This window comes from Cucurbita pepo, chromosome LG06, assembly GCF_002806865.2.
Source record: "Cucurbita pepo subsp. pepo cultivar mu-cu-16 chromosome LG06, ASM280686v2, whole genome shotgun sequence".
Lineage (NCBI taxonomy): Eukaryota > Viridiplantae > Streptophyta > Magnoliopsida > Cucurbitales > Cucurbitaceae > Cucurbita > Cucurbita pepo.
Window position 1 is genome coordinate 10,615,042 of NC_036643.1, and position 11,302 is coordinate 10,626,343.

General features: G+C 35.0%; 2 protein-coding genes across 3 annotated transcripts in view; one reads left to right on the forward strand and one right to left on the reverse strand.

The window, feature by feature from the left end:
• Positions 1 to 390: 390 nt before the first annotated feature.
• On the forward strand, positions 391 to 8,091 carry LOC111796812. Of its 2 annotated transcripts, XM_023679577.1 has the most exons (7): positions 391 to 704; positions 1,157 to 1,225; positions 2,431 to 2,550; positions 2,635 to 2,709; positions 2,830 to 2,964; positions 7,524 to 7,665; positions 7,764 to 8,091. In XM_023679577.1, exons 1-7 carry the CDS (start codon positions 432 to 434, stop codon positions 7,922 to 7,924), a joined length of 975 nt encoding a protein of 324 aa, XP_023535345.1. In that variant the 5' UTR covers positions 391 to 431; the 3' UTR covers positions 7,925 to 8,091. The 2 variants fall into 2 exon arrangements, with proteins under 2 accessions (XP_023535345.1, XP_023535346.1); XM_023679578.1 differs by lacking the exons at positions 391 to 704; positions 1,157 to 1,225 and adding an exon at positions 1,262 to 1,537.
• Positions 8,092 to 9,455: 1,364 nt separating this feature from the next.
• LOC111796813 (origin of replication complex subunit 1B-like) overlaps positions 9,456 to 11,302 on the reverse strand; it is a 25,744-nt gene continuing 23,897 nt past the window's right edge. Inside the window, 2 exon segments of the mRNA XM_023679579.1 lie at positions 9,456 to 9,849; positions 10,270 to 10,353. Coding sequence (XP_023535347.1) covers positions 9,786 to 9,849; positions 10,270 to 10,353 — 148 coding nt within the window. The 3' untranslated portion in view covers positions 9,456 to 9,785.

The following is an 11,302-nucleotide window of genomic DNA, read 5'->3' on the forward strand; positions in this document are numbered from 1 at the left end:
AAAAAAAAAAAAAAAAAAAAAAAAAAAAAAAAAAAAAAAAAAAAAAAAAAAAAAAAAAAAAAAAAAAAAATAATAATAATAATAATAATAATGATGGTGAATAATATACTATAAAAATATAAGTAATTTAGTAGGGGGAAAATAACATAAAATGTTTAAATATGCCCATAAAAAATTTAACATTTGTCAATTATTATTTATTATTAAAGATTAATGTAAGAAGAAGTTAATTTAATACAAAATAATTTGTTGATTCAATTATATTTAATATTGAGGAAAAAAAAAAAAAAAAAAAAAAAGACGAATATATGGCATAGGCAAATGTAATCATTTTGTTTGGGGCGCAGAACTTTTACCTCTGAAACTGATATTCGCTCACCGTCTATATATATATATAAAGAGAAAACTGGTAAGCAGGATGAGGATAAGCCATGACGTGCAACGTCCAAACACGGATCTCTCTCCATCTCCCTGGTTCTTCCACTTTTGTCTGCAATTCCCGGAGAGTTTCTTCATTTCTTCCCAGAAGTAGAACTACATTCTCCCTCTCTCCTCAACACCATTTCCATGGATTCCATGTTGCCAGGAACACAATGTTTGATTCGCAATCGCAGCCTCCTTTACTTTCTGCCGACAGAAAACGGGATTTCTCTGCGTATGCCGCCTCTCTGGAGCTCCCGCTGCTTCCCTTCGGCGTCAATGACGTAAACCACTCCTTCTCTACATTTAGTTCAATTTTTATTAGTCCTGTTCTTTGCTACATTAGCTTTGCACCAATCCGCAACCCTCGAAGGAGGAACGAAAATCAACGTGATAAACATACAGATTATATCTCTTCCTTTCCACCAATCCGCGATGCTATCTATCCATCTTGCTGTTTTACCCTATTCAATTGGAATGATGGTCCAATTGAATAATCCATAATGTAGAACAAGTTATTTACATTTTTTGCTTTCTATTTTCCGTTCATGGTGGATTCTGTTTCTATTTTTCTTCTATCATCTTTTCATCCATCAAATCTTCACTAGGTTTCATTACTTACTATCTTTCTTGTTCGTGATAAATTTTGATCAGGTCCATATCCAGTATGGCGCACCATTGAAAAAAATGTATTCCAATTTCTCCTTCTCAACTTCAGTTACATTTCTTTTTTCAGGTTCTTGTTCCGTCGGAGACTAAAACATTGCATCTGTATGAAGCAAGGTACCTAACTCTGTTGGACGAGGTACTTACTTTTTGTACACAATTTATTTTATATAATGTCATATTTGTGGAATTAAGACTGGTTGATCTTATGTAGACATTGTGCAGCTTTGTTCCATATGGATATGCTTTAAAATTACTGTGTTTTATGAAGAAATCTTAAGATTATTGCATTTCATTTTCAGATTGGTTAATTGTATCGTTAGTATTTTGTTTTGTGAAGTTGTCAATCAACTCCTTGTTGAATATTTTCTTATGCACTAACATCTCGGTGGATGCTACTCCATGAAAGCTATTTAAAACAGAAAGATACCAATTTTTGTCACTTATTATGGTAAGGTTCCCAATTTTTACAATTGATATAGACGATCTGTTTTCACCAGAAGTCAGATTTTATTTTGGACGGTTTTCTGATTATCTAAAGAAAAAATTAAGTGGTAAAGAGATAAGAGGAGAATGTTCTGTCATATTATAATTTTCAATATATCTGATGACTCAAGTTCTGTTTCTAGTCAAGTGAGATGGAAACAACATAATTTTGTCTTCTACTCAACAGTGCCTTAAATTCTGTATATAGGTCTATTTGCTTTCAAATTCCATGAAATCACATATTCTGAACTCCTTGAGATGTTCTGTTGCTGGAACCAATTTTGTCCTTGTTCTATGGGACGATTTTGAGTCTGGACTAGCATTCCTCACCGTGTAATATATTACATCTTTTTTTTGCTTTCTTCGAAGCAAACCTAAGGAATGAGTTTGTGCAAATAGGGCGATAGAGAAAATATTTCTCCTTGTTTGGAAGGGAGGGAACTTCTTCTATGCATGCTAATCCTTTCCTTCACCGATGGTCTTCCTACCTCCTGCTTTTCCTTGATTGATGTTATCATATTCATCAGTTAAGTTTGTTGATGGTGCTTGCTTCAGTCCTTGTAATTTTCACTGTGGTTGATTGGTTTGTTGGTTTTTAGCCTTTGTATTTCGGTTTTGCCCATCGGCATTTTTGGCTCTTGTATTTTTCTGTTTGGTTCCTCTGCCATTTTGTTCTTCTTTTTCTTTTTCATCATTTCAGGGAGGTTATATCTTTGAGCATTTTCTTCATTTTCATATATCAAGGAAAAGTTTATTTCTTGTTCAAAAAAATTAGTCGGTGTATGTTATGACATCAATATTTTTCTTTTGTTTTCTCTATCTATCAAATCAGCCCTGACTTCAATATTCTGGTTGCAGTCTTTATTTAGGAAGAATAAACTTTTTGTGCATTTTGTGTTGGATCCTGTCGCTGTCAGTGACTCATCAAGGGAAATATCATTTGCAGCCAGACATGCTTGTTTGATCTTAATTGAGAATGTAAGTTTCAAAACTTAGAATACTGTTAGTTAATGTAAACACATGAAAATACTTTGTCCTACGAGCAGTTTCAGCAAATTGCAGGTCGAGAGGCTAGAGGTGGGGGCATTAGTCACCATCAGAGGAATCGGACGCGTCAAAATTATAGAGCTTCTGCAAGCAAGTGATAAGTGAATTGATTCACACTCACAAGTCATTTTACTTACCAGTGAATACATTAAGTCGATAATGCTAATTTTGTGGTCATTTTAACCATTGTATGATCTGCCATTTTTCCAGACTGATCCTTATTTGCGAGGTACAATTTCACCCGTGAGGGACGATATTGTTCAAAATGATAGCGGTTTAAGTACAAAAGTGATGGACGTCAAAGATGTTCTTCGTAATTTGAATAGTTTGGAGATCAAATTGAAGGTACGGTTTTCCCTCTCTCAAAAGAGCAGTAATATCCAAGAAACTGAACTGGAAGAGCCACTTGTAAGGCAGTATATTTTGGGTGATTTTCATAGTATTGGAAGGCTAAAATTTTTTGCTTTCAGCTATTTAAAAGTAATTTTCAAAAAAGTCTGGATATTTCAACTTCATGATATTTGGTAGCATAATCACGAATACCGTCACCCCTTTGTCTTTGTTTCACATGCCTTCAATTTTGTGTCTTTGAAATTTATTCCTATAGCCTAGGTCATTCTTAATGGATTTGACGTCTTTAGAAATGCTTTGATGTTTACTATCCTTCTTTTTTTCTTTTTTGGGTTGTTGGGATTTACCTTTCATCTCCAAAGAATATTCTCTTTGAAATCCCAGTCTTAAAAGTTTTCTTTTAGTTCATTCTTTTTATTTTATGTGCTTCCCTCACCCTGTTCCTTCTTTATTTTATTGGTTGTGGAAGGTGAGGGCCCAAAAAGGGTTAGTTTCTTTGCCTGGTAGATCACGCATGACAAGATTAACACTTTTCGTTTGCCATAGAGGACTTCTTCGGTCACCAAAGAGTTTAATAGTGTTGAAGAGTCACCAGTAGATACATGTATGAATAGATACATGTGTTGAAGGGTCACTTGTAGATACATGCATGAATTGATACATGTGTTGAAGGATCACTTGTAGATACATGTGTTGAAGGGTCACTTGTAGATACATGCATGAATTGATACATGTGTTGAAGGATCACTTGTAGATACATGTATGAATAGATACATGTGTTGAAGGGTCACTTGTAGATACATGTATGAATAGATACATGTGTTGAAGGGTCACTTGTAGATACATGTATGAATAGATACATGTGTTGAAGGGTCACTTGTAGATACATGTATGAATAGATACATGTGTTGAAGGGTCACTTGTAGATACATGTATGAATAGATACATGTGTTGAAGGGTCACTTGTAGATACATGTATGAATAGATACATGTGTTGAAGGGTCACTTGTAGATACATGTATGAATAGATACATGTGTTGAAGGGTCACTTGTAGATACATGTATGAATGGATACATGTGTTGAAGGGTCACTTGTAGATACATGTATGAATAGATACATGTGTTGAAGGGTCACTTGTAGATACATATATAGATATATGTATGAATAGATACATGTAGGTTCATTAGTTCCTAATTTAATAGGTGCATAACTTTTGGACTAGACAATGAATGGTAATGGGGAATATCCCAAATTACCTATATATATGTATGTTGGCATGGGTGGAAGAAGTAGAAAATCAACCAAGCATTCCTTCATAGTTATACAAAGTTCTCTTCTCCCAAAGAAGTCTACCAAATTTCTCTGTTGTGACCAATAACTGGTATCAGAGCAATCTTGTAGCAGCAAAAATGGCAGCAGAAAGACAAGTTGATAACTTCGTTCAACCCGCTATCCTGAGATTTGATGGTCACTATGATCATTGGGCGATGTTGATGGAAATTTTCCTCAGATTGAAGGAGTTCTTTGATATGGTGGAGATGAGTTATGTAGAGTCAAATGAAGGCGAGGTACTTTCAGCTGTTCCATAGCAACGGTTGGCAGCATCGAAGTTGAAGGACCTGACGATCAAGAACTACTTATTCCAGCCCATTGATCGGACTATCTTGGAAACGATGCTTCAAAAGAAGACATCCAAGGAAATTTGGGATTCAATAAGGAGGAAGTATCAAGGCTCAACGAGAGTAAAGCGTGCTCAACTTCAAGCAATTAGAAGAGACTTTGAAATTCTCCAAATACAAAAGGTAGAAATGGTGAATGATTATATTGGCAAGGTTATGAGTCTTGCAAGTAAAATGGATGCATGGTGATTCAATCACGGATGTTGCGGTTGTAAAATTTTTTTTGCGATCTCTAACTCCAAAGTTAGATTACATTGTATGTTCTATTGAAGAAACAAACAATGTTGAAGATATGCAAATAGATGAACTCCGAAGCTCCCTGCTAGTACATGAGCAGAAGCTCAATCGTACCAGTGCAATAGAGGAGAAGACAACCTGATAGATATCTACACCAGGTGAAACTTCAAGCTCCAGAGGTAGAGGGCAAAGAAGACGCAGAGGTCGTGGGAGAAGCGGTTGAGAAAGAAGTGAAGATGTTGGCAGGTCAGCAGATCTAGTCAGAGACGATTATGACAATAAAGGCAAGAGGCATTTTGACAAGTCTAAGGTGGAATGCTACAGATGTGAATGCCTTGGACATTACAAGAATGAATTTTATACCAGACTCCAGAAGGAGAAAAGAGATCAATCCAACAGAGAAAAGAGAAGAAGAAACATTGTTAATGTCATTCCATGCTAGGAAGGTTGCAGATCAAGGTGTATGGGTTGTAGACTCTGGATGCAGCAACCATATGACAGGTTATAAGGAATTCTTCTCAACCCGGGATGAAAATTTTCGTACTACTGTTTGTCTTGACAACAATGCAACAGTCCAAGTGATGGGGAAAGGAACAGTAGATATCAAGACTAGGAATGGCTTCGTAGAGTCGATTTCCAATGTGTTTTACATTCCCGATTTGAAGGCCAACTTGTTTAGTATCAGTCAATTGCAAGAAAAGGGTTTGTGATCACATTCCAAAATAATGAATGTGAGATTTATGACTCCAGAAGAGGATCGAATGCTAAGATCCAGAGGACCACCAACCGCTTATATCTATTGACGTTAAATATCGTTGCCAAAAGTTTGATGGTAAAGAAAGAAGATATCAATTGGCTTTGGCATTTTAGGTATGGTCATCTACACTTAAGGTTAAAGACGTTGTCTTCAAAGAAGATGGTCACTGGGTTGCCAGACATCACTCCTCCAACAGAAATTTGCGAGAGCTGTGTAGTAGCAAAGCAGGAAAGAAATTCTTTTCTATCCGAAAAATCAAGAAGAGCTTGAGCAATTCTGGAGTTGATTCATTCAAACATATGTGGTCCAATCTCTCTAGTATCAAATGGTAACAAGAAATATTTTATGACCCTCGTTGATAATTTTAGTAGAAAAACATGGACTTATTTCTTGCACGCCAAATCAAAAGCCTTTGATTGCTTTAAGAATTTTTGTGCTATGATGACAACGGAAACTAGAAGAAGAGTTAAGGCTTTAAGAACTGACAGAGGTGGAGAGTTCTGCTCGAACGAGTTTATTAAGTTTTGTGAAGAGAAAGGTATAAGGAGGCAGTTGACAGCATCATATAGAACAAAATGGTGTGGCCAAAAGGAAGAACAGGACCGTTCTCAACATGGTCCGAAGGAATTCTGGCCAGAAGCTGTTGTGTGGTCCGTTCACATTCTCAACCGGAGCCCTACTTTCTCTGTTAGATATATGACTCCACAAGAAGCATGGAGTGGAAGGAAATCTGCGGTAGACCACTTTAGAATCTTTGGGTGCATAGCATATGCACACGTTCCTGACGAGAAAAGGAAGAAACTTGAGGACAAGAGTTTGAAATGTGTGTTCCTTGGAGTAAGCGAGACTTTTAAGGCGTACGGTGGTAAGTCATGAAGAAGTTGTAAAGAAATCCAAGAACAAGAAGGAGACCAACTTGGATGATTGATTATGAGATGGACTATGACTCAAGTGATAGTGCTTATTTTGCATTCTCTATGGATAGTGATCCAATTGTCTACGAAGAAGTTGTAAAGGAGAAAAAATGGAGAGAAGCCATGGACAGTGAAATCAAATCCATAGAGAAGAATAAGACTTAGGAGCTCACTGATCTTCCTAAAGGGCAGAAAACAATTGGAGTAAAATGGATTTTCAAAACCAAGTTGAATGAACATGGTGAGATGGATAAGTACAAGTCACGACTAATTGCAAAAGGATACAAGCGGAAGTATGGAGTTGATTATAAGAAGGTATTTGCACCAGTAGCACGTCAAGATACTATGTTGGCATTCGTGGAAGAAGTAGAAAATCAATGAACCTACATACATATATATAGGTAATTTGAGACATTCTCCATTACCATTCATGGTCCAAAAGTCATGTACCTATTTAATTAATGAACCTACATGTATCTATGCATGTACAAGGGACCCTTAAACACATGTATCTATTCATACATGTATCTACAAATAACTCTTCAACACATGGTATCTATTCATACATGTATCTACAAATAACCCTTCAACCCATGGTATCTATTCATACATGTATCTACAAGTGATCCTTCAACACATGTATCTACAAGTGATCCTTCAACACATGTATCTACAAGTGACCTTGCAACACATGTATCTATTCATACATGTATCTACTAGTGACCCTTCATCAACAAATAGTTATCCTTCTTAGTACTTGGTCCCTTTTTTTGCTCCTATTTTGGCTGTTTTATTTTTATTTTATTTTATTTATTGTATGCCCTTTGTATATCATTTCATTTTCTCTATAAAAAAATATGGTTTTTCATGTTTTTTTTTTTTTTTTTTTTTTTTTTTAAAAATCATACTAAACTCACTGTTAATAATATTAGATAATGTTCAAAATATATGTTCTTTATCACCAGGCTCCCAAGGAGGCATTATTGCAGACTCATATTCTGAACTCACTTACTTGGGCTGAAAAGGGTATATATGTGGACATTGATGAACATTTTGTACCATCCTTAGCTGAAAGAGTTTCCTTCGCAGCCTTCCAACCAATTTCAGGTAAATTCTCTTTGAACTAAACTAGGCTTTGGGTATCGGATAGGACCAAAAATCAATAGAGTTTATTTATTTAATAAATTAATTTATATACTTTTCAGGATCAACTAAATCTGAGTTACAAAGTTTGCAGCTAAAAAAACTCGAAGCAATGGATATCAAGAATACTTTTGAAAGGCTGGATAGATCTCTGGAATTAAGTAAAGCAAATATTTCTACAGTGGCCGCCAAACTTGCTATACAATCAGTTGAAATTCAATAGGGAATGTGAAAACTATGAATTGGGCATTCTGATAACCATCCCAATAATGAAAGGTTGTAAAGTTAACGTGTACATTGATTATGTCAGCCATGTACATGCTACCATAAAACGTTATGCTATTTAATTAATGAAAAAGAAGTGATATATACGGGCTAAACTTTGGAATACGTGAGATAATTTCATCACGAAACATGTTTATAAATATCATGCATGGTAAGATAAGTTGTGTCTATAGATATAACGACTTAAGTATTATTGATCATTTAACGAAGAATTTATTTATGATCTATCATAAACGGCATGATCCTATTTTTCAGATATTGAGATAAGTGCTTAAGGAACCAGAGATCTATTTTCCCTAAATGAAAATGAGTGAAATTCAACTTGTAAAACTTAGGTTCTCAATTGGTAAGCTTATTGAAAATTTTCAACTTGTAAAACTTATGTTCTTAATTGGTAGACTTATTGAATCAATTACCAAAGTTATTATGAAATGTTTACATGTTTGTGACTTATGAGATTGAATTAGATCTTAAGATTTTATGTTAAGACTTATGTCAGGGTTGTGACTTCATAATAATTTTTGGAGGCAAGAACCCAAGAATCTATGAGATTAAGAAAAAGGAACCAAAAGAAATGCACAACACAAGCCTATATCGCTTTAAACGTAAAAAGTCTTGGATGTAAGTTCTCAAACTGTATCACAGGGAACGAATGAAGCGCCAACTTCAAACTATGTTGTTAGGAACCCATGAAGCTTTGGGCGTAGCAATTTAGACTGGAACCCTTGAAGCCTTGGGCGTAACAATTTAGACTATGTTGCAGGGAATGCATGAAGTCCTAGCATAGGTATTTAGACTGCATTACTTGGAACAAATGAAATCTGGTTTCATACTACATTGTAAGCCTTTGACGTAGGTATTCAGACTGTCGTCTAGAACACATGAAGCCTTGGACACAAGTTGTCAGGTTCATGTTTTGTACCGTAAATTTTAGGGGGTGTTTTAGGGACAAGGACAAGAATTAAGGACAATAATAAGAACATGAACCAGAACCAAAGACAAAGGACAAGAACCAGAAACATGGATAAGAAACACAAAATCAAGATTCTAGTTTTGAATCTTCAAAACTAATAACTAACCAAGGCTTAAGAAATCAAAATCTAGGACCAAGGCCCTCAAGAACAAAGTCTAAACATCATTGTCTTGCTATGGTCGCTGTTGAATTGATGGCTTTGACCCATGTTTTATTATTTGTGTATTCATTAACCTAAGCCTTAAGTTTTGTGGTGTGATGATTTAATGCAGTTCACTTAAGTGCAAACCCCATCTTTATTAGAAAACCAAACATGTGGAACTTGATATTTACTTCATGTGTGACTTAGCTCTAAATAACAACATTCTTGTTCTAACACCTTCCTAGTTTGTTCTTTGACTGTCTAGCTACCTACTCCAATTACCAGAAATGAAACTCTACAACGACAAGTCATCAATAACTTATTGAGTAAACTAAAGTTCGTTTGCCAGAAGAATTGAACGTAAATAATATCGTCATTGGCATATTGCTTTTGAAGTTGGCCACTGTCGACTAAGAGCTTTCAAAAAGCGTCATGTTAGACAGTACTCATAGTATACAATGGAAACCATTGTTCGTAACAACATGAGTCTCAGTAGACAACTTTACTTGAATAAAAAAACAAGCCTCCCATGAGAACAAATTAAGAGATGAAAAAACGTAGCTTAAACCTGACACGTTTCCCACATTTCCAAAGGAGGGTTCAAATGTTTCTTATGGGAGAAATTGAACTGATATACTATATCATCAAAATTGTTTCTTACAGATATTAGCAACTAACATAGACTCATAGATACTTAGCCAACCAAGGTAGATCCTTACTGTCTTTCAATGCAAAGGAGACGTCATCACTGCATCAGAGTGAAAACAAAATTACGTTAAATCACACTACTACAGCAAGCTATTAACTAGAACCATACATATTGGTGAGAAAAGAAAAGCTTTCCTATCCAATAAGGATGTATATAAAAACAATTCGTTTTAGAAGATCAAATCTATTATCAGGGTAACGGCTGATACCATTATGAATGATATCTCTAGTACTTGAAAAAAGACTATTATTGCATGGACATGGTTCATAGCATTTATTTGTTTTCCTAGTCAATGATGATGTAAACTTAACAAATATATATTGCTATCTAAGTTACTTCAAAACTCTGTACATAAAATGAATTTGTTTTAAAAGATCAAATCTATTATTAGCGATTAAGATACTCAACAAGGTCAGCTATGTTTGGCTAACGGTAGTATATAGCTTTAATAAGACTAACTTTGGAAAATTAAGCTGTAACTTTTGCAATCGGTGTTTTGATCCTGATTCACATAAAATAATTCTGCATTCACCAAGCCTGCAGCTGCAAAGTTAAGAATCAGGAAAAAAAAACATAGTTAGCTAATATAGAATGACAAAGCAAATGCAAATGTCATATACTAAAATGTAAGACCACTGGGGCATATGTGAAGTTTGGTCAAGAGCTTCACACAACAAAAACATACAATAGCTATTTATTTCTACGGCGTGACAAGATAAGTATGAGGCCTAAAACTCCTGAGAAATGAGCAACTATTTAACGTTTCCAGTATTCTCAGCCTGACAGGCAAAAGACTTGAAGCTTACCTGTGCCTTCAGGCATCCAGACTATAGCAAGAAATTATTAGATTTCCACAACATTAAAAGAACTTTCTTGCTTCAATCGGTCAAATATGAATCAATCCATCGATCGAAGAATATCATTGGTTATGCTTAAAGTAAACCTGAATAAGTAATATCAATCAATGTGACTAATACTCCAAAGAGTATGATGGCCAGTAAATCTTTCCTCATTTCATAAAGAGTTATTCTGTAGTCTTCTAAACTGGCCACTGTATGGCTAAAATTCTAGCACAAGACTCCAAAAATTTTCGGACCACCTCCAATGATACACCATGGTAGCATACGTACACAAACATATAACAAGAAATTGTATAGAATAGAATGATTTCAAGGAAAATTATACCAAACACAATTAGTAAAATAAATTATGAAAAACTGAGCTTACAAACGTCACAATAACAATCAATGCTTGGATTATTTCTTTTGATAACTACCCATGAATCAGCGAACCCAAGAATCCACATATTTGAGACAGCTCCCCACATCTCGGCAGCGGCAGAACATGATTCCACCACACATCCCCGTTACCCCCACATTCGTTACAAAGGTGATATTTTTTTCCAGATCTGGGTTTAAATATTAGATTTGAAAAACAATTAAAAAAAAAAAAAAAAAAAAAAAAAAAAAAAAAAAAAAAAAAAAAAAAAAAA